This window comes from Rhinolophus hipposideros, assembly GCF_964194185.1.
Source record: "Rhinolophus hipposideros genome assembly, chromosome: 8".
NCBI lineage: Eukaryota > Metazoa > Chordata > Mammalia > Chiroptera > Rhinolophidae > Rhinolophus > Rhinolophus hipposideros.
Window position 1 is genome coordinate 19,002,448 of NC_138054.1, and position 27,773 is coordinate 19,030,220.

At 35.1% G+C, this 27,773-nt stretch overlaps 1 protein-coding gene across 1 annotated transcript; it reads right to left on the bottom strand.

Moving 5' to 3' along the window:
- On the bottom strand, positions 1-27,732 carry DEK (DEK proto-oncogene). Its single transcript, XM_081057574.1, has 11 exons — positions 27,567-27,732; positions 27,049-27,205; positions 25,869-25,970; positions 25,492-25,601; positions 23,211-23,305; positions 22,161-22,281; positions 17,676-17,864; positions 5,834-5,969; positions 5,361-5,509; positions 1,967-2,035; positions 1-1,504 (listed from the first exon to the last, which is right to left on the bottom strand). The coding sequence occupies exons 2-11, from the start codon at positions 27,194-27,196 to the stop codon at positions 1,493-1,495; spliced, it is 1,131 nt and encodes a 376-aa protein (XP_080913700.1). The 5' UTR covers positions 27,197-27,205; positions 27,567-27,732; the 3' UTR covers positions 1-1,492.
- Between the last annotated feature and the right edge of the window lie 41 nt (positions 27,733-27,773).

The window sequence follows — 27,773 nt, forward strand, 5'->3', positions numbered from 1 at the left end:
CATTGATTTATTTTTATTGACAGGATTTATAGGAACAAATTAAATATTTAAAATCAAACGCCAATTCTTAGGTCTCATTTAGTTTATTCCATTCATTTGTATTCTCTAATGTCTTTATCAAGAAACAAGTCAAAACGGAAAATCCCTGTTAACATATTTTTGGCCTATGATGCAAAGACTTTTATTTTAAACACTCAATCGGTTTATCAAAGGCCTAATTCTCTCAGAAGCAGCATGGTTTACTGTAAAATTCAGAGATTATTTAATAAAACTGATTAAAACAGTCAACTTAAAAGACAAATCAGTCTCACTCAGGGGAGGTCCATATGATGATCACTTAGAACCCTGACTAGCCAAAACTTAACACCCAATAGCTCTAATTTCACAATACATTAAATTTCTTTAATGTTAAAAATAAGTCTGTTACCACTTTTGAGAAATACTTTGCCAGAAACACCCACTATTGCCGTCACATTATCTTCTGGCATTGCTCCTGGTACTTTCTGTCATAATTGTAAAGATGGCCAGGTTCCCTGTAAATATCAGCATTTTATATGGGCAAAAGCAGTAAATAAAAATCAGTCATTTATTATAAGCCAAATGTACATAATCCTACTCTTCTGCAAAATCCTGAATTTTGATGTGTTGACTTTAGTCTATCATTAATATAAAATGTATCTATAAGAGACTTGCAGAGTTAACACTAAAACTACAAATTGATGACACTTTCAAGGCAAAGCAGAGAACTATCTGTTCCTTCAGTGTTTTCACTGAATTCTGACTTTCACTGCTCTGTGATACCATCTGGCTGAACACTGACACTTCATAGTTTATAACTGTAAAGATACCTACCTATGAGTTTAAAAATTGATCTGCACAAAAGAAATTAAAAAACTTTATATACAACATTTTTTTTTTTAAATACAAAAATAACATCTGTCACTTTGTCATGCTGACAATTTGACATATACACATGCAGGAGAAAAGTTCCAATTTAGTCATCTGGACAGCTGAAGCTTGTATATTATTAATATGATGAACACACAATCACTGAGTTTTTACACTGACAGAGATGTGTATTCAAAATATTTCATATACTAAATACTGCAATAGTCTCTGCATGTATAAATGCCAGTCATAATAGTTTCTGTTCTACTTGATTAAAAGTATGCCTTAAGCTAGTAAGTGCACTAAAAACTACAACAGTTCAAGAATCTATGATCTTATATAAAGAAATCCAAAATGTACAAAATACAACTATAAAAGCAAGGAACAATTATTGCCATGCAAAATTTTAAACTAAAAACTGCATAGAAAATGCAATTTAAAATGGCAAACTCAAATATACGTTAACACTCAAGATAAAAAAGTTAGCAGTAAGTTCTATCAACAATGCTTGCAAGGATTTAGAAAAAGAAATACATTCTCTTTGCTGGTATAATGGTATAAATCAGATATTTAAGTCCATGGAACAAGTCATCTGTCTCTGTCCTCAAGAAATTAGCTGTAATAGAAGAGAAACATTATTTTCCCATACCCAACATACAGTATTAGGTACACATAAGTCAAAAGACCTTTTAATTTTAAACTTTTACTATTGAGACCTTGGGAAATCAATTGGGATCGATACAAATTATGGCTACTGTTGATTTTCTCCTGCCTTTGACTGGGAGATAGAAACATGTGCTCAAGTAGTTGTATAAGCGCCTCTGAGATGCTCAACTACCCATGTAGACTGTGAGCCCACATCTCTTCATCTGAGGTCAGATTTTGCCACTAATGTTCAGGCTTTATTATTAAGCTCTAAAATGGGAATGAAAAGAAGTATCTTCCCCCATGTATTTTAAGGAAACTGGAGTATCAAATGTGACATTTAGTCATGTATTTTGAGAATATGCGGTATCTGATATACACTGTTCTATGTCAAAAATGATCAAAATTGGAAAAGGTGGATGGGTATATTTACCTCTTTAACAGTCGTTTTTATGAAACCCTTTCTTTCAGTTAAATCATAAGCAGGATAATTTTCATATACCTATAGTGAAAAGGAAAAACAATGTTAAAAGTAAATTTAAAAATCAAGAAACACTTTATCTTTGGTTGAAAAAGAAATGCATGTAAGTACAAGTAGCTGTATGTACGTTCTAACAGTACTCTGGTTCACCAGAGAATTCTACTGCAAATGAATAGTTTAATAATATTGTATGTAAAGCAGAGAATAAACTAGCATGCAAACATTCTCAGTGTTTAAAACTGGGAATATCAGCTGAATTAACAACATGGGTGAGGAAAACATCTAAAAAGATCTTAGCTAAATGAACTAAGTTCTTTGTCATCTGTCAGATATTTTTTAGAGCTATCCTCTTACTTTCTTTTTACATCATCCAACACTACTTATGATTCCTCAACTTGAACTCTAATGAACTTCAGCCCCCACTCCTTGCTCAGTCCCCTCCCTGAAGTTGAATCACTGCGATCCAGTTGGTCTCAGGAGTCCTCTACTCCTAAAATCTTACTCTGACTTTCCTACTCTTTTGTCAACTTGCTACCTGCTGCCTGATTTCACAGACACTTCTAGTCAGGACACCATATGCACCCTGCTGGCTTCCCTTCTGCAGTGTAGTTCAAGGTTAGCAAACTTTCTCTGGCAGACCACATTAGTAAATGGTTTCAGCTTTTACAGTGACCATTTCTGTCACTACTACTGAACTATGTATGCAACTATAGCATGAAACCTGCTATAGACAATACTTCAATGAATGGGTATGGCTGTATTACAATAAAAATTATTTACAAAAATAGGTAGTAAGATGGATCTGGCCCACAGGCTGTAGTTTGCCAACCCCTGCAAATATAGTCAGTCATTTACATTGACTCTAATTGTTTGCCTCTTGTTCTCTACGAAACTCCAAACCTGAATTGGTCTAACTACCAACTTTTCTATGATTAAATCCACAGCAAAGATTGCTGTGGGAAAATCTAACAACTCTGAAAAGACTGGTCCCATTTAAGTTCATGACATTCAATGTCAAAGCCTCCCCAGCAATCCCAAGTATCTCTAATCAGGTCTTTCCATTCCTGTCAATGGCAATTTCATCCCCTTACTCAAGTGTCCCACCTGCTGTCAGCCAAGAAACCATTATGATGAATTCCTCCAACTTTCTGACATACCTTTCCCTCTAGTTTATTTGTATCTGAATTCATCAAGATTCCCTTTCCTTTACCTCTGCAGAGAGCCATTCCTCAGTCTTCTGGGATCTTCAGCTTATGCTTCTTTCCTAGCACTGTCCCTTAGCCTAACACATGCCTGCGCTTTCTCTTGACCTTAAAAATTTTTATCAACTTGTATCCACTCCTCCGTCTATTATTTGCCTTCTAAAAGCAAGCTGCTTCAAAGAGAATCTTTAATTCATTCACTTTTCTCACTATTAATTCTCAATCCAAGGGTAAATAATCCTTGCATTTATTGCCCCTCAAAACGGCTCATATGTGAACAATTATCTCCTAATTGCTGAGTCCAAAAAATCCCTTAAGTCCTCCTCACCTGATACCTCCATATTAATCCATTTTAAAAATTATGTAAATGTATTCACAAAACCATTCAAAGGGACAGAACTAGTCTCCCTTCAATTTCCCCTCCACTCTGCGCTCATCCCTCTCCCCTCAGAGGAAACCAGTTATCAAATTGCTGTGTATTCCTCCAGACCTTAAAAAATGAGTTGATGTACAAGTGTATAAATTATCATCAGCAACAGCTTTTCTGTATTTACCTAAATGGGGTAATAGTCTGTATGTTTTAAATTTTTGACAACACCTGGAAGGTTTTTCCATGTTCTTTTGAACTGCTACATAATATTCCAAAAATATGGATGTACCAGTTTAATGATTTCCCTATTGATGGCCATTTAGGTGCTTTCTGATCTTTCTTTTTTGTTATTAGTTTCAGGTGTACAGAGCAATATAATAGTTAGACACTTACCCCTCACAAAGTGATAATCCCCCTCCCCAATTTACTACCCCTCTGACATCGTATATAGCTGTTACAGTTCCATTGACTCTATTCCCTACGCTGTACTCCACATCCTGTGACTATATGTATATTATAGTTGACATTCAATATTATTCATCTTCAGCTTCAGGTGTATAGCATAGTGGTCAGGTATCTGATTTTTCAATATTACAGACATGCTAAATATTACTGTAAATCATTTTGTGCAGATGTAATTATGTCTTTAGGATAGAGACGTAGAAATAGAATTACTAGGTTAATGGTATTTGCAATTTAAATTCTAAGTTATTACCGCATGAGAAGTTTCCTTATATCCTTGCCAACCATGAAAACCGTTATTCTTTATCAAGATTTTGTCTAGCTACTAAGCAAAACTATCCCCTTTTAATTTCCATCTTCATAATTTGTAGGGTTTTTAAGTGTGTTTTCATCTGTTTACAGGTCATCAATTTTTTTCCTGTGAACTAACTGCCTTTCCATAGCCATTGTCCCATGTTAAGTTGATTACCTTTTCTTAATGGGCACTAACGCTTGAAAATGTCTCCTCACTTGGCTTTTACAGCACCTCTGGCCTTCCCTCTACTACACTCTTCTGTCCTCACACATTGTACTCTAATTATAGAACAGTTGTCTCTATTAACCCCACTGGACTGTAAGCCCCCTAATGCCAAGTAATGGCTTCTCCAGCTCTACCTCTAACATCTATCCTAAGGCCTGACATGTAGTAGAGGCTCAGTGAGGGCTGAATGAATAAATAAAACAATAGTTAATGTCTTTAAAAAGTATAGAACATTTTACCTTTGGTACATTTCAAATTTTAATTTCATTTTACCATGAGAGACTAGATTTAAAATCTCCCAGTATTAATGTAGGGTATTGAATCTCTACAGAACCATATTCAAGACTAGATCATTTTATTTCCAAGAAGTATTAGAACTTCACAAAAGTCTGAGCTAAGACCCTAATCTATAACATCTTATTTATTATAGTAACACTAAAAATGAGGTGGTCCATGAGATTCTGCTTTTTTAAATTAACACAATCTAAAGACGCATCAATAAAAACAATTTCAAGATCAGGAAAAGAATGTTTCCTATGTAGTTTGGCATGTGTCACTTTATTCACTGCATACATTTAATGTTATTTATGAAATAGCTCCAAAGGGCAGAAGCTTTGACTATTTTATTTAACATGGTTCCCCACATCTGTAAGAGTACTTGACATATAGTAGCTCAGTAAGTATATATGTATTCATTAAATGAATGCATGTAAGAATCTGGCTTCAAATTCAGGGATGGGTGAAAGAAATTTTCAAATAAAAGCAAAAGGATCTAAGCATCTGTCCAATTACCTTTTTACAAATCTGCTTCATTGTCACTTCCTCCAAGTTAGCACTGGCCAATAATTTCTTTACTGTTTCCTTTAGCTCTTCATCTGTAGGAGGTTTCTTCAATTTTTTAATTAAAGGTTCATCATCTGAACTATCCTCAGATTCACTTTCTAAAAGTAAGATACTTTATTACATGAGAATGAAAAATTTTCTTACATAGCAAAGTAAATTAGCATTCAAGACAGATTGGGAAGAATTCTATAAGCATTCATCAGATTCTCAAAGGGGTAGTAGATTAAAAAAAAGTATAAATCACTACTATAAATTACCTATAAAACATACATTGAATTTTGGAAAATTATAAACTATAAAAAACTAGTATACTGCTTTATTTCCAATGTCCTTTGCAGTTTACCTATTTTCTATACACTTAAAAACTTACAGCATCTAAGTTATATCTTTAAATTGCTGAAAATGTGTAATTTCCAACATACCTTTTTTTGAACTGTTTTGATTCTTCTTGGTGGTGCTGCTATCTGCTTTCTTCACATTAGCGCTCTTTACAGATTTTTTACTTTTAGAAGTGGCTTTCTGTTTAGGTTTTTCTCTTTTAGATGTCTTTTTTGGTGGCTGTTGTAAAGGAAAGCAAAGTACGCACACTGATGAGATTAACTGCCATCTCTCTACTCCTCCCTCTACACCCCTCAACAATATTAGAGAAAGAAGTAAGGTATTCAATATCACTAATAAAAAGGTATTCCTAATTATCAATTTGAGATGAATAACTCAACAAACTTAATTTTATGCCAACACAAGATTAGTCATGTGACATCAAGAATCAAACACTAAAAATAATAGATGCCCACATTTATTCCACATTAGATAGAAAACATTATATGCATTACCTAATCACTTAATCTTGAAAAACTCTTAATATAGGTACAGGTATAAATATTCTATTATTTACTGTCAGTCTCTTACACCTACTAGGTAAATTCTATAAGGACGGAATTTTTTGGACGCTTATGTTCACTGATGTATTCCTCACTCCTAAAACAATGTATGGTGCACAGTAGTTGCTCAATAACTATTTATGAACATATGAGGAAACTAACGTTCAGAGAGGTTTTGTCCAGTCAAATAACTAACAAAATAAACTGAGATTCAAATAGATCTGACTCCAGAACCAGTTCTCTGAAATACTAACTCATAGCTGATAAAACAAAAGCAAGGAACATAACATATGGACAGATTAAAACAGCAAAATTCGTTTCTAGTTACTTTGTCTCAACCAGGATATATGAAATTAGGAAACATTAGTTCATTTAGTTAACAATTTACAAAGGTAAAAGCATCCTAATAAGCAAATACCCAAGATGTCTTAAAAATCTCACCTTTATACAGCAAAAATACTACAAATCCACTCCCGCCCCCCCCGCCCCACCCCCGAGAAAAGCCAAAGTGATTTACTGAAAATGCAAAGTACAGGGGCCGGCCCGGTGGCTCAGGCGGCTCAGGCGGTTGGAGCTCCTCTGTGCTCTCAACTACAAGATTGCCAGCTGGATTCCTCGACTCCTCCAAGGGATGGTGGGCAGCGCCCCCTGCAACTAAGATTGAACACGGCACCTTGAGCTGAGCTGCCGCTGAGCTCCCAGATGGCTCAGTTGGTTGGAGCACGTCTTCTCAACTATAAGGTTGCCGGTTCGACTTGCGCAACGGATGGTGGGCTGCGCCCCCTATAACTAACAACGGCAACTGGACCTGGAGCTGAACTGCCTCCACAACTATGATGGAAAGGACAACAACTTGACTTGGAAAAAATCCTGGAAGTACACACTGTTCCCCAATCAAGTCCTGTTCCCCTTCCCCAATAAAATCTTTACAAAAAGAAAAAGGAAAATGGAAAGTACACGCTCGAGAGGAAAGTACAAGTGAACTCAGAGAACTATGCGTTGCAAATTCACTTTTAATTGACTATTCCTCCAAATGTTTTACATTCAATTTCTGATTATCATAATGCAACCATTTTTTTTAAAAGAGACTGCGTCGAATTTACCCTTGAGAAAAATTAAAGTGTACAGACCAATCTGTTCCAACAGTTAAATGGGCTTAGGCTATTTCTAAGTGCAGTTCATTGGATTTTAGTGTCAGTCTTTCCTCTTGCTACACTGCCTTCACTGTACATGCTTGGATTTATATAAGCGTAGTATCACCCTGCACTACCTCAATAATACACTGTTGGCTGGGAACTAGCTAACCTATCTAGTTTAACTGCTACTAAAAATTGCATTTAAAAGGTGTCAAGGGGCTGACATGCTTCTAAAAGCAAAGTATATGAGCTTTACCTATGGAGTTTTGCTATTTAGAAGCCATTTTTACTTATTTCCTAATTCTCAGCTGTTCTAGATAGTGGGGAGGTTGCTGGAAAGGTTATCAATGGTTCATCACAGTTTTCTGTGACTAACAAACTAAGTTTTAAGTTTATTAAGCATCCACCTAATTCATAAGCACTACACTAGAAAGGGAATATTAAAAATTCATACATTCTGTTGATGTACTTAATACACAGAATAAAAGAATCACTATTATATGTCACTCTTTAGTCAAATCTGGACCTGTAAGACATTAAAATATTTTACAAGAAACTAAATCATTACACAAAGGGCTGGAGAGGGTAAACAAGGGATAAAAATACTTGATCCCCAATCAAATCAAATAATTAAAATGCTTCCAGAGCCTTTTTTATTTTAACTTAAAAGGCCCGAGTATAAGGTTGTCATTAAAATATTTAAAGGCACACATATTATGGCACAATAATGCACAAAAAACCTCCCAGGTTGGGAGTAGTAATAGTTTGAAATTTGCAGTAATAAAGGATAATCAAGCCACCTCCATAAAATGTTACTTTGTACAAACACATAAAGAACTCGGGGCAGCCAGTTAGCTCAGTTGGTTAGAGCAAGGTGCTCTTAACAAGGTGCTGGTTCGAGCCCCACATGGACCACTGTGAGCTGCGCCCTCCAAAGCTAGATTGAAACAATTTGACTTGGAGTTGATGGGGCCTAGAAAAAATTAAAACTATGCTTCTTTCTATGTTTAATATCACCATCCAGGAGGGACAGTGTTCTATAGTTTTTTTTAATGGACAATTAGCCTATTATCTATTAACAAAAAAACTGCAAACATACTGTTACAAGCACTATAGATACAGCATAATAGGTAAGAATGTGGGCTTTGGAGACAACTTGCCTGGTTTCAAATTCTAGCCCCAGCACATCTTTGGGTCCTAGTTTCCTTATTTACGAAATGAGGTAAAATAACAGTAATTATAGTTTTATGGGGAGTAAATGCATTAAAAGTACACAAAAGTACTTTTAATGCTGCCCAGCACATAGAAAACAATTATTTGCTATTATTTCTATTTCTTTTGTAAAGAAATTCTTTCATTATGCAAATATAATTTTCTCTGATAACTTGGGAAGTTTGTAAGTTTTCTTTAAAAGCAAGGCAGATATACAGAATAGATACATAGAATAAAAACAGTTAGACAAACTCAATGACACCTGTATTAACCAAGATACATCATGTTTATTTCATTACAGTCTGGGAGATAAGCCTGGACCCACAAACATCTAAATCCCTGTAATAACAAATTATGTTATTTACACTGAATTTTACTTATCTTTAGTAATCAGTTACAAATTATTCTATGACAAATTAAAGGCAGGAATTCAGTACAGCATCTTTTTTAAACATAAATACTGGCATAGGGAAATAGCAAAACCTGCAGAGTAAAATAACTAAACTGTAGAAACATACACCTAGGGGTTTCATCTTGAACAGAGGCAATCAGATAATTATGTGCTTTGGTCTTGCAGGTATTAAAAAAATCATTATGAGCTGCCCTAAAGGTAAATTAGGTATAGGAGGAATAGGTAACTACGGAGAATGTTTGGCAGGTAGGGCAAATATGGGTTATATGGTTTTTGGAGGTAATGGAAAGTGGCCCTGGGAGAGCTGGGAAGGAAAGTTAAACCGTGCCCGCTTTCAAATCGTCATCACTTTTATTCCTCCTCCTCCACTTATGAAAATCTTACCTTCTCTAAATCTTTCACACCATCAATTTGATTAATCCATAGTCCCACAATATGTGGCCTACAATTCATTTATGCCTACTTTATGGAAAGTATTGTGAGGCAGTGAATAAGAACACAGGTTTTAGAGCTTAATTTCTTTGTTCAAGTCCTGACTCCACCATGGATTAATTCTGCATTCTCAGGTAAATGCCTTCCCTGAGCTTACTTCCTCATCTGTAAAAAATAGGTAATAATACCAGACTTTGCCAAATTTAACACCCTTTCCCCCACATTTTCATGCCTCTGATATTGGGGTACATTTTAGTTTACATTAAAACAGGCATTGTAGATTTGATGAACTATGGTTATAGCTAGAATTTTTCAAGCATCAAATGTGTAAATACATATACGGCAGCAGAGAAAATAAACTTTTAATGTATGTACTTTTATTAAACTTTAGTTATTTACATGTCTGTTTTCTTACCACATTGCAAGTTTCCTAAGAGCAGATTTGACAATCTCCTTGAAAACAGACACTATCTTATTTAGCTGTATCTGTCCCTAACAACTAGAAATGTTTGGCATAAAGTAGCCACTTAAATATTTCTTGTCATGTTCCTTTCTGTATCATTCGTAGGATCTGGTTTACCTCTACTCAGGATGTGGTTAAAAATGTAATTAAAAGGACAAAAAATGCATTTGTATAGTACTGCTTTCACATCTATCTTACATAAGTCAGAAAAAAAAAACAACAAAAAAAAACCAGAAACAAAAAAACCCCCAGCAAAACAAAAAACCCTGAAAGATAAAACAAATTATTTCTCACAAATGAGGATAATGTATCTGTGTAGTTAAGTGAGCGAATGCTTTACAGCTTAAGAACCAAGAACTTCGATTAATTCCAGTGTGTCTCATACTAATTTCTTAAATATTAATAGAAATGGCTACGCCACCTGTGTATTTGTTTAAGCCAGAGTTGAAACTACTGAACTAAATAAATAATACTAATAAGCCAGTGACACATAACCTATTCAGCATATTGTTAAACTCAACTCTTTTTCCATTACATACAAATGTTACTACTGATAACACAAAATAAAAAAATGTTAGCAGGGAATATAGTAGGGCAACAAAGGATATCCAAACTCTGTATTAGGGCTGTTTTTGAGTTTACCCCCAAACTTTGTATGGACTCTAGGATCCTTTCTTTAAAAAAAAAAGTTTTTAATGCTAAAATTGGTGTAATCCAATTTTGTATAAATAGTTTTCTGCAAACACATTTCTTTTGCTATGCCAACCTCTCCTGCTTATCCTTCAAGGTTCAGATCAAATGGTTACCTCCTATGAAGGTTCCCTGCCTGGCTGGACCTTTGCTCCCCACTTGCCCTAGAAAGAGGGAAATACTCATCTTCTGAGCTTCCACGTTACCTTGTCCACACCTCTTTTTAGCTATGTTCTATGGTACTTTTTTCTCCTAATCTTTGACCTCTCTCCTTCTACCAACTAAACTGAACTGTGTAAGGGTAGAGACCCTGTCTTACGTGTTTCTTGATCTCCAGTGCAGAGCTCAGAACTGGCATTTAGTTGCAAGTAATTATTTGGAAAATTGGGATGGGAAAGATGTTTGGAGACTACATAACTTTTAAAGATCTATTCCAACTCCAAGGTTCTATATTTCATTAGAATCTCTCTGCTTGCCAAACTTTTTGATTTTTAATGTCACTGCCTTCTGGCACAATTTACCAATATATACCGATTGTACATTTAAGATAAAAAGACTATTAGATCAAATCATCAAGGGTGGGGCCTTGGCACCTATATATTTTAAAAGCCCCACAGCTGACTCACCTACCTATAAACCACATAAGATGAGAAAAATTTAGACTAGATCTGTCACCAAGCTTTTTCTATAAATTGCCAGATAGTAAATATTTCAGGCTTTGCTGGCTATATATGGTTGTTATTGCATGTTCTTAATTTTTTGTTTTTTACAAATATATTTAAAGTGGAAACACCATTCCCGGCTTGCAGGTTATACAAAAATAGGCTACAGGCTAAATCTGATATACAGACCACAGCTTGTCAACTCCTGGTCCAGATTATGAATTATTGGAGATATATAACGAAAAGACAATAACCAGATAAAACAATCAATAGGCTAATTTCCCAAGTTACGAAGTTTATGTCAATAGCTTTTAGCTTTAAGTTTTTATAAGCAGAAATTTATACTCATACTAACTTTCCTGAAGCTGTTGCTTAAAATCAAATTTGGATCTAAATCTACATAGAGAATTCTGAACACAGCATTACATGAATTTAAAAGCTCTGGAAAGAGTAGTAGACACATTTTTGAAATTAAAAGTTTTTCAAAAAGCACATTTTTAAAAATCATTATGTGTTATATCCTCAAAGTACAAAAATGACATACACTCCTCTCTCATGGAGTCAAGGCTAAACAAGATGCAAGACCTCAAAGTACGTGACTCTCAATAGTTTCTCCTCCTTGTGTGTACCAGTAAGTGCTTAACGAACGAGTGGTACTTCTCCACAGCAGTCTGTCAGTTCCTGGAAGGCAGAGGCCATCTCTTTTTACCCCCACATAGCAAAGTGCTCAGGTGGAATAAGACAATCGTTTTGAATGAATGTGAATGATGAATCTATCCCCAAAGATTTTATTATTCACCCAACAATAATGCCAAACCAAGCTCATTGGTTCTGCGTCTGGCTTCAATGTACATTACTCTAGCTTCCTCTTACTGCTTCTAAACACACAACCTAACCACAAGCAGGTGTGTTTGTCAAAAGTTACCCTGTACTTTCCTGCTCCCCATCTTTGTTCACATGTCCAAATTTCCTTTCTATTTCCAAGGTCAACTTCAATTGGTTCTTCTTCCATTTCCCCCCAAAGCTTTCCCTCATCTACAGATAGGCAGATTCTCTTTTTTGCAATTCTATATTAACTGTCACTCAAATGGTATTTTGGGTAGAAAATATCTTGTTATTCCAAGAGCACTTAGCACATTCCCAATTTACTGAATTGAGCAATAAAAAAGTGATTATATTAGAAACCAAGTACCAGTCCCCTATTTTAAGTCTCATTTAAAATCATTCTGAAAATGTCAGTAATTATATCAACACATGATGTAATGTAAAATTATAAAGGAAAATGTTGGAAGTATACATGATAGTTAACATCTTTAATCAAATAGGAGCCAAGACTTGGGTCTTTTAACAAAATGTATGGGGAAAAAATTAGGTAACAACAACAACAAAAAAGAATAAAGAAAAGGCTAGTTTCCAAATTGTCATGGGTTTATTTTTAAGATTCTGGCTTGCTATTTTTGAATATGCTCTGAGTGGTTCAATCAGGACCATCCAGTATCGTATTTTTCATGTACTTAAAGGAAAATTGACAGCTGCCATTAGTTTTAGACAGTACAATATAGTATAATCTAAATTTTTAAAAGATTAATAACATAAATGTTTTAAAATCTGAAAGGGATTTTTCATGTCTCTGACAACCATGAAGGTATAAAACCAGAGGAACGACACAAGCACTTTTTGAAGGAAGGCAAAAAAAAAAATCTTGGGAGAGAAGGCTTACCTATCTTTTATAGGCAGCAGGGCTCTTTGAAGGAGGGTCTCCAAAAAAGACGCCTGTCACAGAGCCAGAATCCTGTCCTCACAGCAGAAAGGTTGTACTGGGTGAACAGATGAAAATAAAAATTAGCTTAAAATACACTATTCTTATAACAACTTGGCTGAGAAAACTCAGGAGTGCCAAGAGTAAAGAATGTGCAAATCTCATTTTATTTCACAAAAGATTATAAAAACAAGTTTAAGTGTAAATAGATTTTATTATAGTGATTATTCAACTTTGCCTTCCAACAAAAGGTTTAATAGTTTATATGGTTTTGTAATCCCTCTGATCAAATTATTAAATGGGAGTAATTCTTATTTTTTAGAACATAATTAAGGACTAATAAAACTTTCATATTCACTCTTCTACCACTACCAAATAACTTTCCAAATGGTCCAAATATATTTACCAAAAATTGTAACTGAAAGTTTCTCTGAGTTGGCAAACATTTTACGACAGCCTATTCAACAGCCCACTTTTTATTTGCTTCCTCTTATGCAGGCAGGAAAGCTAACAACTGGATCTCACTGCTTTCTTTTTAATATGGAACGTTTCATGAATCCACGTGTCATCTTTGCACAGGGGCCACGCTAATCTTTCTCCTCTGTATCGTTCCAGTTTTAGTATATGTGCTGCTGAAGCAAGTACCTCACTGCTTTCCTTTTAGCTAGAGGTGGCTACACAACAAAGTTCTGGCCAATGAAATATGCATGGCGATCTCTGGTAAAAGGCATCCATTCCAGGGCAGAAAAAAGCAAGAACATCACTAGAAGAAAGCCCTTTGCTGTTTCCTATCTGAAACGGATTCAACGCCTAAAGATAAACCAACCATTTTGTGATCATGAGGTTAAATGCCACATACAAAGATGGTGGCTCAGAAAGAGAGGTGGTACCAAATTCTGGATACCTTTCATGAGCTGCTATACTGGCCCAGACTGCTTGTCTATGGACTTCTTCTCATGAAAGAAAGGAGCTCCTGTTTGGGACATTATTAGTAAGGTTTGTAAGTATTTACAGCTGGCGACATTCCCGATACATACATATTAGAACATTTAGGAGAATTCTCTACTCAGAAAGTAAAATTCCAGTTTAATCCTTTGTCTAGAGAAAAGACAGGGTTATAAAAAACACTGGGAACAAAAACTACAGAAGTAATAGATAAAAGGAAAAAAGAAGTATGCTTTTAAGGGTCTAAAAAATTATTAGACTTGTTTCCTCCAACCTGGGAAGCACTGCTTCTCCTTTCTATTCTCTGTACTCTCCAGTAATTTCTGTGTGTCTAAAGTCTAGTATCCGAATGACATGCCTAAAACATGATTTAATCTCACTGGTTCATTTTAGAAGAATTCCCCTAAAGATGCTAATTCAATATGGGACCCAGATGATTTTCAATGTAAGCTGACAGAAAATAACTAAACCTGTCATTTTTCTATTCTCTAATTTTAAAGAAACTTCATCTACCAATTTCTTCCTGGTTCCAAACAGCTCTCCTTCTACTGAAAATATACAAGAGACAAGATGATAAAGAAGTTTAAAACAGCTGTTTTATAAAACAATTACGACCCAAGTCATTCTCAGGAAGAACACCTTATTTGCATTAATTCCAAAGAAAAAGAGAATTAAAAACTGCTGTGAAACACTCACTGCATATCATAGAAAGAGAGGTACAGGTACAGAGAACTTCACACAAAATATCTTAGCAATTATGTTAAATATGAGATATTTTCTTAAGACTTTTAAAAAACTGCCAGTTGTTTTAATTATGCAGTTTTCAGTGATTTCAGTTCTACATTTTAAAAATAATAAATTTACTTATAAAATAAGTATCCTACTTTTTCTCAGCTAACTATGAAAATTAGGTGAATGATAATATTCAACTTCACGTAACTGGCCAACTAAAACTTGAACTGGATTTTTGCTTCAGTAAGATTTCTGACTTCAGCAATATGGTATAAATTATATAGTCCAAAGTCCTTAATTTTCAGAGGAAACAAGAAAAGGTATCTTCAGTTATTTACTCCAAGAACCTAAAATAGAATGAGAAGCTGATCTTAATGGGGAGAGGTCTTTATTTATCAAAGAAAAAATCACTTCAGCAAATGAACGTAATAAATATTAACTTAGTAATTTTCTGTGAAAAAAAATCTGCAAAAAAATTCCATCTACAGGCAATCCACCGTTTTCCCAATCAACGTGCAACTCTTCCTTATGTCCTCTTAGAAAAGAGGTTCTTTCATGGTAATGACCAAAAGTACCTCATTTATGATGTCCCTAATGAGGTTTCCACTTAACTGAGTCTCCAAAAAATGGAAGCATAAAGAAAAACAAAGTTACCATAGAAACACTTTTCCTCCTGCTAGCACTTAGCTTTCAAAGGCAATCAGAGCTTTTCATAGAAATGGAATCAGCAGTAAAGTTTTTAAGGAGGATAGCCCTAAATGTGAAACAGTCTTGAGAAATGAAGAATATAATACCTATGCTTATTGGAAAATTTATTTGGGGGAAGGTGGAAATCATTTCTCAGTCCAGATTTTGCTGGCATTGTATTTTATGAATTCTTGCCAGTATCAGCCCAAGCAGAAAGACCGAAGTAGAAAATAAGCATTATGATACAGCTTTTATATTGTGTAACTTTATATACTTGATGTTCCTAAAAGCATTTTTGTTTGCCTTTTACCTCAATTATTTTCATCATTTGACCTGGGTTTCAAGCAAAAGATCCTCATTTATGGCACTGTAGAAAAAAGGCTTTGACAGTTTTACTTGTGATCATTATCCAGTAACCAATATGGTTATAAATCAGGGGTCGTCTATATTCACAGACTTCAACTAACTCCACTTAAAACAATGGGACAATAATCTGAAAAGTAAGAAAATGAATAATCTTTCTAAATCCAATCTTCTGTACTTTATTAATAATAGGATGACTGGGTTTAGAAATCCTATATATAATAAAAGGTTACCCTAAAACTAACAGCAATAGCAGCTAATAATTACATAGTACTTGTGCCAAGCACTGCTCTAAGTGCTTTAAATAAAGTCATTTAATACAACCCTGTGAGGCCAGTACTATTATTATCCCCATTTTACAGATTGGAATCTGATAGAGTTAAAAGTAAGTTGTCCAAAGTCCTATAGTGGTATGGCTGGGATCTGAACCCAGAAAGTTTCCAAAGCTCATGTTCATAATCATATTGTCTCTAAGAAAAAATCAGGTGTTTATATTCTATGACACCTTTTTATGCTTTAATTCTGCCTCTAGAAAAGTTTTAGGAAACACAGTGAATACACAGAGTAGATAACCAAAAATTTGTTGACATGAGGAATACTACTACTGCAAAATTTTCACTATTATATAGTCACATTATAAGTAAACATATTTACCTCCCAGATGTCCTTAAAATCTATTCCATAAAAACCTTAATGCTCAGATTACTCATCTTCCTTTACACCAAAAATATATTGATATCTATGAAACACCCCGCTATATTTGTAATATAGTCTTTCAATTATGAAGCATTTCATACTTAGCTTTACAGAAGTCTTTATCAAATTTGACATTAAAACAAGCATGGATTTTTAAATACCTAAAGACAAATATACAGAAAATATACACATATAAAATCAGAGTTTACCACGTCTTTATACTCTCTAATCCAGTAGTTATCAACTGGAGGTGATTTTGCTCCCCAGGAGACATTTGGTAATGTCTGGAGATATTTTTGGTTTTCACAACTGGAGTTTGGGGGGTATGCTCCTGGCACCTAGTGGGTGACCATTCTACAATGCACAATACAGCCCTCCACAAAGAAGAATCATCTTGGCCCAAAATGTCAAACACATTAATTCAGTCCCTAAATAAGACAAGGTATTACATTACCAAAATTACAGAGCAAGTACTGACCACTGAAGGGGGCACCAAAACAAAGTAGTCTACCAAAACACTTAACAATAGGAAATCATTTCCTTGTACCTACTCACCATCTACTTGACTGAAGACACCCATCAAGGAAAGAATCAAGTTAACCCTTTAAATGCTTCAGCAGCTCTCCCCTTCCTGAAGTTTCACTTTGGAAATTAAATATTCTCAACATTTTACAAAGATGTGCCCAAGTAAAAAATGGCAGGCATTCCTTAGTGATACAAAACTTGCCCACCAATCAAATAAACTTCAAATGCTATTATTTTCATTAAATAATGCGTGTTGAGAAAAAACGGTGGTCCTTAAACCCCTTGCTTTTTGCATAAAACAAATTAAAATGATTCAAAACCATCAAATTACTGTACTATGAAAAATTTCTCAAAAAATCTGTTCCTTTGTCTTCCTGTTGAGGATATGCACCCCTCCCTGTCCCTTCCCTTCCCATTTGACCTACTCAAGACCCAGTTCAAATCCAGTCCTACCAATCTCACTTTTCCAACTCTTACACTCTGACATAGTAACAAAACTGAAAGCTTAAGGGAAAGAATTTATACTTGTGTCTTTGGAATTAAAAACAACCAATATGGTACTGACAGTTCCTAGAATCTGTTTTCTGGCTATACCTATTATGTAACAAGAGTATTTACCTCTCCCCATGGAAAGAAATGGGGGTGGGGAGAAACAAACCAACATTTTACCTCCTCTTCACTTTCTTTATCTTCATCCTCTGAAGTCTCTTCCTTGTTTTTCTTTTCATCTTCATCACTGCTAGATTCATCTGACAGAATTTCAGGACACTTGGTTCGCTTAGCTTTCCTTGCCATTCCAGAACTGTTCCGTTCCTTTTTGTTGCCTTTGCTAGAAGTTTTTTTAGATTTTGGCAATGGCTGCATAAAATAAAGATAATACCAATGAGGTATTATATTTCCAAATTAATCAACTGTTTATGAAAATGACTTCTCAATTCTTGTTCCTGTCTCAAGAAATTATAATTCCAAGCTTAGCAGCTTTAGAGAGAATAATGCATCTTTAACTTAATGTGTCAAACTAATCTTTTTGTCTGAACAAATACCCTTTCATGTGTATTCGAAACACCTAGGCAAAACTCTTCACAACTGTTTAAATATGCATTCTACGTTCTGACATGGGAGACTAGAAGCCCAAGTACACATCTTGCTAAGCTCAGACAACTGGGTACACTTTATCAAGACAATATTTTGAGTTAGACTCATAATTTATTTCATTCCTATAAGCATTAGCACTGTCATTGCTAGAGAAACTTCTTGTTTTATGGAGCCCTCCAATCAAAGGACTGGGAGGAACCATCCATCCATAAAGGAAATAAAATCTTTACAAGTCCTGAATTTATGAACTATATAGTTTATATTCACATTACCTCTGGGCTCTATACTCAATAATGCTAGGATTATATTCTCACATTGATTGTAAATATGTAATAAGTACTGAGCATGTTAATTATGAAACTAAGAACCACAAAATAAGTGCATTTTTCTGACTTTGATATTCAGTTAAAAGATACATATTTAAAAAGCAGACTAGATCATGTGAGGAAAATGATTTGATTATATTAACCAACAAATTTAATTTTTAAATCCTTTCTTAGAGAATTTGCTAACTTCTGAAATTGAAAACCATAAAATAACACTCCATAAAGGATCTGAAAAGTATGCTTAAGGAATTAAAATTACTTATATCTGAAATATAAGAGTATCTTTTGTTTTTATTTTTGCCATAAACAGAAACATTAAGAAAACTTCTGTAACATAACCGTAAGATATACAATTACATAAACATTAGTAGTAACTTTCAACAGCATCTTTCATGATACTAGCAGAACCACAGGTCTCTTCTGTCCCAGGAACATCCATTCTTAAAAGTCCTATCACCTACACAAAAATTAGGATAAAGTGGCTGCTTGTACTCTCAGGCAATCACAAAGCAGCCTCTAACTTGCCCAAACGACCTATCCTTCTACTGACTGGGAAACTGCCAATCTAAGTGTCTGTCACTCCAGAAATTTTTAGTGGACCAAAGCTATTTCTCAGAAGGGTTCTCTACAAGAAATTTCCTCGACTGTATAGACATTCTTGTTATGTACACTATTATCAATTATTACTAAGAAACAAATCCATTTAGATAAATTCTTTGATATCACTGATGAAAGATAACTGTCTAAACTCTCATTACTCATTATATGAAATCTAGGACTCAAATGTTATTAGAAAAATGTGACATCACTTTTTCAGCTCAGGAACTGGATGCAGGTAGTGAGAATATAATCTGTATATGGAAGTAGTAATATGACAACTGGAATGGATGCTGAATAAAGCTATACAAAAAAATGAAAGGCTGCTAAATCATTCAAGTAACCAATCAAGAAAACGTAACTTTCAAAAATAAATGAGGAGCGTTTAATTAAAAAATAGTAATATACAAATGATTTAGTTTTCCTATATTGGTTCTAAAAATAGTTATATCTATTAATCAGAATCCAGTCTCAACATCATCCCTTTTTGGAAACAAAATTTGATCAATAAATAGTCAAGTAGAAGTACAAAAAGATAGTAAAACTATGTTAACTCAACAGTATTATTACAGAGAAATTAGTCCTAATGAGTTTATGGTGTTTTTCCTAAATGATGGAAGTGTGTGGTAGCATAGAAAATAGCTTAAGATACGGTACCATTAGATTAAGCAGAAATCACAGAATCAAATATAAAAAATGGATGTAAGAGTTCGATTCCATAAGAAAGGATAAGAAAGTGGTTCTCAAAGAGTGGTTTGTGGACCCTGGGTTTTCCTGATAATTGTTCAGAAGCCTACCAGGTCAAAACTATTTTCACAGTAATACCAAGACATTTATTTGCTCTTTCACTGTGTTGACATTTGTACTGATTATGCAAAAGCAAAGGTGGATAAACTGCTGGTACCTCAGTAATAATTAAGGCTGAGGCAGCAAACGGTGCTAGTAATCCTATTCCTCACAATCACACACTAGCAAGGAAAAAAGGTATTTCACTTATTAATGTCCTTGAAGAAGCAGTAAATATTAACTGCATTAATTGCACGTACATTTCTGTACATGTCTTTAGAATATTCTTGTAACAAAATGGAAGGTACAACATACAGTATACACTGAAGTTCACTGATTTGCTCAAGGAAAAACACTTGCACAACTGAGTTGTGACCTAAGCTGGTTACCTTTTTCATGGAACACCATTTTTAACAGAATTCAAAAACTATACCTATTTGGACTTGGGTCTTTGATATACATGTTCTCAAAAACGAAGAACATGACTCTGTCACTTCAAGGAAAATAACTGACAGTATTTATTTCCAATGATAAATTTTAAAATTGCAATTGAAAAATTGGAATTTTGGCAAATTAAAATCCACTACCATGAACTCTTAATACCTAAAGATTTTTCTGAAGAGATGGTGACCTTTTGACAGTATTTAATGAAATATGCCAACATTTGGAAGCTCTGCACAATATATAGAACCTGTATGTCCCAAACGGTGAATGTGTATTACAAAATCATACACGGGTAAGAAGTCCAAGTTCATTAACGTGATTTCAGATACCACACTACAACTAAACTTTAAGAAACTACCACCGCGGATGGACTTTTTGTGTTGTATCAAAGGAGGACATGCAATATTTTCTGAAAGGCTTTTTAAAACATTCCTTCTTTTTCTAACTACATACCTTTGTGAGGGTGGAGTTTCTTCATTTACTTCAAGCAAAACAATACATTGCAACAAATTGAAATGCAAAAGCAAATAAGAGTTGTCTTTTTTTAAGTCAGACATGAACAGATTTGCAAAAACATAAAACAATACCATTCTTCTTGCTAACTTTAAAGTATCTTTCATACAAAATACTACTTTTGTTAACATGTAGGCTGTTATTTTGGAATTTTTAGTTTTAATTTAGGATAGAACAAATATCAAAATAACCCACAGAAACAAAAGCACTTGGGGTCGTCATTAATTTTTAAGAGGGTAATGGGGTCCTGAAATCAACACATTTGAAAATCGTTGAGGAAAAGATGAATATAAATAATCCTTCATAACTTAGGCACTTAGTAATTGCTTCTGGGGAAGTGTTCAACTTGTCACACATAAAATTCTAAGTAGAGGTATAGCCATAGTAAAAGTTTAGAAAAACAGAAAGATAATCTCTTGTCATTAAATAAGCCAATTTGAAACACCAAAAAATCACTATAACCCTTGGGTTTGTAACTGCATGACACAAATATCTTTTATCTGTCCTTGTCCAGCTAATGGTAAACACGACAGACTGGGGAACATCCAATCTGTTTCCCAGACCAAGAACAGACCAAAAACAGACAAAAACAAAGTCCAGAGCTATTTTCTGGTTTCTATTTTTTATACCCTCTCCCTTCACTGATGGTGTTCCTCTGAACTCGTAGGCCCTCTAGGCTGCTTCACAATTTCTTATCAAAATGAGAATGAATCTGAAAATACTTGCTGACAGACTTAAACTAAAAATGCAAAGTCATATTATGTAACACTTCAATAGATATTTTCATTTAGTTTGATGTTGTTAAACAATTAGGGCAAACCAATCTATATTTTAGGAAGAGTAGGGTAAACTATTAAGGCCATTTTACATTCTGTCCATTTTCTGGGCTCTACTGAGGATTCTGGAAACCCAATCCAAAAAACTTTAAATCAGCTTCATGTCACTTTTATGTAACTTTATTCCAGTATCTAGAAAACATTCAGTTTTAATATACCCATATTTTGTCTTTCCTGACATGATTGCAGGTTATATACCCTCCCCCACCAGCCCAATACTTCATCCTCACTCAACCTGTTTGTTCTTCCAGTGCCTTTTAGATATATAACTCTGGATCCTTAGTTTGTATTTCTGTCCCATCTGATAGCTAATAGTTATTTTTCTTAGTCTTATCTTCTTTATAACTAATAAGGAAGAACATATCTGTATGCCTCCTATGTTATTTCTATCATGAAATTATTGCAGATATATCAATGGAAGGCATATTCTTTGAATGTACATATTACTCAATGTTGACAGCAATGCTGCTAACTAAATTGTCCCACACAAAAAAAAAAAGTAAGGAGAGGCTATAAATAACGGATTTGTTCCTGAAATTGTACAAATTGGTCCTCACTTTGCCAGAAGGCTTTGGATGCATTAAGAAATTCAAGATCCTCTTCACCAGTTCACTATTTACACCTGATCTCTCCAAATCAAGAACCTCACAGATGCTCTTTAACATGGCATTTCTAAATCTGAAACAGAAAATGGAAGAAACCAAGGTGATTATGTAAGCAAGTTTATCAACATTCTCCACAATATAAAGGGTAAAGCAATATAAAGCTAACCAAACTGGCTCAGCTACAAAGATTAAAAAAGCAGCCAATGTTTCTCTGAATTGTGGAAGTATTTTTTATAATCTTGACTAGTGTACAAAATACAACCAAATATGATTATTAAAAAACTGAAAACACCATCTACCAATTAAGTTTTACAGGTAGCAAAAGAATGAATTAAATTAATTCAATAGAAAATAATGTAAAAATTTTCAATACTATAAAATTCATGGATTTGGTAATTCTTCTGGCTGATTGTGATTAAATATTACATATTCCCCTCAGCATTCCTACCATGATTATGTTTCAGTGAAGGAATAGGTAATCATATGTAAAGTGCTTAAATGACAGGAAATTCAACAAATAACAGTTCTAAGAATATATCATCTCGCTTGCGTTATGGTCAAAGACCCTGTTTCTATCAATTTGATTATCTTCAAAATAGTTTAAATTGTTACCTGTAAGTGGAATGGAGTGGCTGACAGGGGACGAGTGGGAGTTTTTACTAGTTACTTTAGACCTGAAATTTGGACTGTGTGAACAATTTACCTGTGTGTGAACGATTTACCTGTGTGTATCACTCTTTTAAGAAAAACAAATGTCTTTGAGTTTTCAATAATCTTGATAGTCACTATTTATTGGAAAGTAATGAACCTCCCAAGTTAATAGTTATGAAGACAAATCAGATCTTGGCACTTAAAAGCAAAGAATTAGCAGTCTATTGAAAATGTATGGGTGGTCACACTTAAGTGTTTAAAAATAAAATTCAAAGCACATTATCCAAAACATGATATTTTAACTTACTTTTTCTATTTTATGCTTTTAACCAAAACATAAAAATAACTTACTTTTTCAACATTTCTTCCTTTTTTTTATACTGGGTACTTCCTTTTTCAAATGGAAAGCCACTGAACTGACCCACATTCTTCTTTAATGAGGACACCTGAAAATGTTTCTCTTATTATTACTGTTACTTATTAGCCAGTAATGTACAGAAAAAATTCAAAGCCAACAACTTTATTTTCATATCGGTCTCCAAGTTACGATATTGATTTGACATTTTTTACTCATGATTGCAAACTTTATTTATTACAAAAATATTAACATTATAAACAGCTTACAAACTTAATTTTTTGAAAATGACAATTTGAATGAATTTCTATCTGGGAATTCTTACTGGTAATTATAAAACCACAACTAAATGTTATCTGACAGTATGAAGGCATGTGGAACGTTACAGCTTAAAAAGACATCCTTTCTCTTAGTAATACAAGTTATACATAATATTTAGTTTCCAAATCAGAAAGTCAGGGACTTTACTCTTTGAAAAGTAAAGAACACAGTATCTCCAAAAGTTAGTATCATTTAACAGTAATGGGACTTATGCAAATGAGCCTGCTGTGAGGATCAAATGAGAACACATGTGAAAATAAATTACACCATGCCTCAGACATTCTAACTTAACAATGTCAAACTTTACTTCGCCCATGCACAATCCCAGAGCAAAATTTCCTCAATTATATGGAATACTAAAGCTGTGTGTACAGTACAGTAGACCCCCATCCATGGTTACTGCCATCTGAAAATATTAAATGGAAAATTCCAAAAATAAAAAATGTATAAGTTTTGTACACTGTTCTGTGAATGAAATCTTAAGGTGTCCCACTTGCAACGTGAATCATCCCTTTGTCCAGCGTATCCACACTGCACAGAAGTCCCCCGCTTATCTTCAGAGGATACATTCCAAAACCCCCAATGGATGCCTGAAACCAACCAGAGTTAATACCGAACCCTATATACATATACTATGTTTTTTCCTATACATACATACATATGATAAAGTTTAATATGTAATTAGACACAGTAAGAGATTAACAATAACCAATAATAAAACAGAACAATTGTTAACAATACACTGTAATAAAAACATGAATGGCTTTGGGGCCACTAAGTAAAATAAGTATTACTTGAACACAGGCACTGCAATACTGACCAACATAGTCAACCTGATAACCAGCCAAGACTCCTATTAACTAACGGGCAGGTGGGGTATACAGCTTGGATACACTGGACAGATTCACATCTTGAGCAGGATAGCACGCATGACATTTTGTCATGCTACTCAGAACAGCATGCAATTTAATACTTATAAATTTATTTCTGGAATTTTCCATTTAATATATTTGGACTATGGTTGACCAGATAACTAAAACTGTGCAAAGGGAAACCGTGGTAAGGAGGGAGTGTATGGGCTCTCTGCCCATTAGTCACTTAGCAGCCTGCTCAGATGAATTGCGGCAGTATCTCAATCTTCTGTTCAAGGAACCCTTGTTTTACTTAATAATGGCCCCAAAGCGCAAGGCTAGTGATGCTGGCAATGCCAGTATGCCAAAGAGAAGCCGTAAAGTGCTTCCTTGATGTGGAAAGATGAGTACAGTACAATGAGAAAAAAAGACCACGTTCACATAACTTTTATTATAGTATACCATTTTGTTTTATTTTATTATTGGTTATTACTGTTCATCTCTTACTGTGCTTATTTTAGAAATTAAACTTTATCATAGGTATGTGTGTATATATATATATATATGAAAAAATATATAGGGTTCAGTATTAGTCAGTTTCAGGCATGCACTGGGGGATCTTGGAATGTATCCCATGCAGATAACGGAACACTAATGTATAACATAATTCAAAAATGAAACACTGATTTATTCTAACAAATCTATTAACAAATTATCACCTAATTTATCAGATACTATCTCAAAATAACATACAATTAACTGTATCATTTATTCTGAATGGCTAAAAAATATGAATGTCTTCTAATATATTTAAAGATCACGTAAATCATCACAATTCAAATTTCACAATATGACATTTCAATTTGGCATAAAAACAACTACAGTAGAAAGAGCCCTGGATACTGAAATCCTAATTGCTACTATCTAGCTATGTATCTTGTGATACATCATTGAAAAGGTATTAATATATGGCTCCCTATGGTATGGAAATTGAACTAGTTGACTGCTAAAGTCCTTTCCAGGACTAAAATTATGTTTCTAGTGTGAAGCTTCTATTTTAATACATAAATATGTTACTAGGTTAAAAGTATAAAAAAGGTCTTACTGTGCCTGGTCTGTTGTAAAGTAGTTTATGTAGATTTCTAAGTTCATCCGTTTTCTTCTTACTCAGAAAGAAATGTATCCTTTCAATTTCACAAAGTTTCTGCCCCTTTCCTAGAAAAAAATACCGTAATAAAATTAAATACCCATTATGTGTTAATACATTTACAAAGTTAATTTAACAAGAATTATAAAAAAATTAAAAAAAAAAGAATTATTTTTACAGCATAATTTACATATAACTTTTGCTCTAATAGGGTAAATTAAATAATATACCAATAATCTATTACTGCTTAGTAAAGACTAAAAACTAAACACTAATCATTTTGTATATTTAGATATTTTCACCATAAAAATGAAAGGAACATAGAATAAACTTACCTTGTGCAATTGTAAATGGCTCTCTTTGTAAAGAAGAGACTTGCATTGTCAACCTCTCTACTTTTTTCTTTTCCCTCTTGCCTTCCACGATGAGACTCTTTTCTAGGAAAGAATTAGTACTTCTTAAATAACAAAAAGCTTGAATATATTAACTTTATTGGAAAAACATTCTTAGAGCACCCACCACTTTAAACAAACAAAAGGCATACCATGTAATCTCCCAGATTGTATAAAATCCTGACCATGGACTGGTTTTGGCTTAAAAGAAATTGACAGTTAACCGTGGTTTGGGGAAGAAAACTTCAAACCTCCTCCCAAGTTCAGCTGAATTGCAGCCCTATGTTAAGGAAACCTAGATAGGGCTAATATCATCAAAGAACGGTAAGGTCTCTAATACAGATTTTAAAGTGATTGGAAATATCTTAGGAAGCTGGCACATTTCAAAGAGGCACAGCCCCATCGGTGTTGGATAAATGGATACAGCACCGTTTAATTCTGTAAGGTTCTTCTGTTTCCTGCCTCCAGTCAAATAATGGTTAATAATGCTTCCCTCAACACCAAAACTGAGAAAGCACTGAGCTCAGATTTAACTTTCTTTCACAGTTCACTACTTTCACATTTAACTACTTTCTCAAGTAGCAATAGCTTTCACCAGAGAAGGTGTTTCCCTGTGAAACTCCCCACAGGCCTTTTAAAAGAATCTCTGCTGAAGTCCAGCAAATATATTAAAATTATTAGAAGATTTCCAGGACTAGCACTAATAACCTAACGTGTCATTTCATGAAACACCTTGCAACTTCGAAACGCAAAAGGTGTGTACTTAAATGAGCACTAGATTAAAACAACACATTACCTCAGTAACTTCAAAAGCTAAGAGTTTCTAAAAACAGACCTGAACCGTACAAACTTCCTGTCAAATGACGAAAGGTTATTAAAGTCTATCAATGGTCAGAAATCAACTGTACTCCAAAACAGGTTATAACAACACTAATAAGTACTTTTTAAAAATAACAGGATTCACCAAGTTAATTTCTGCTACGGCTCCACACGAAAGCAGATACATTTCGCACACATTCTTGCTGAAAATCACTCCGATTTTTGTGCTTCTAAGTGCGAAAAGTGCAAAATAAAACCCGTCTTGTGTCAAGTCCATCGCTTAGGGACACGACGGGGTCCCCACCTTTTTCTTCCTCCTCGTCGTCGTCCTCGTCGTCGTCGTCGTCCTCCTCTTCGCTCTCCTCTCTCGGGTCAGGAATTTCGGGTTCTTTCTCGGACGCAGGCTGCTCGCGGGTTCCCTCTCCCTCCGCGGCGGGGCTCGAGGAGGACATGCTGTGGACCTGCGGGCGGAAGCCAGACGTTTCGGTTCCCTCGGCCCCGGCAGGAAGGACCGGGGGGCCCAGCCACTTGCCCGACCCGTAACAGCTCCAGGAAGCCGGGGGCCGAGGACAATCCGACCTCGAGTGTGCCTCCTCGGGCAGCTGGAACAGCGGTGCTCGCTCCCCCCAGGTAGCTTCCCTCCCGCTCCGCCCGCGGTCCGGGCATCCCCGAGGCGGGAACCCGCGGGGCCCAGCTGCCCCTCCCACCGCGCGGCCGCGCCGCGTCCCCTCCCGCGGCCCAGGCCGCCGTCCAAATGGCCGCGGCGGAGCGAGCGAGCCCCGTAGCGCCCTCTGCGCCTCCCTGCCCCGACGCAGGACTTACCGCGAGTCCGGGCCGCCGTGGGCCTGGCGCGCGTGGGCACAAGGAGGCTCCGGGAGGCAGCGGTGGGCACCAAAGAGAGGGCGCGCTGGCCACGGTCTGGCGTGACGCGCGCACCGCGCTCTCCGCTCCTCAGAATCAACAAGATTTTCAAAATGGCGGTTTGGGCAAGAAAGCGGGAATGCGGCGGCCAATCAGGGCCACGAGCTG

Excerpts from the sequence above, each read along its gene's own strand:
- DEK (XM_081057574.1), bottom strand. The coding sequence starts at position 27,196 with ATGTCCTCCTCGAGCCCCGCCGCGGAGGGAGAGGGAACCCGCGAGCAG. Across the intron at positions 22,282-23,210 it reads AAGGAAGAAATGTTGAAAAA|ATTTAGAAATGCCATGTTAA; the intron begins GTAAGTTATTTT and ends TTTCTGTTTCAG. Across the intron at positions 5,510-5,833 it reads TCAAAACAGTTCAAAAAAAG|AAAGTGAATCTGAGGATAGT; the intron begins GTATGTTGGAAA and ends TCTTACTTTTAG.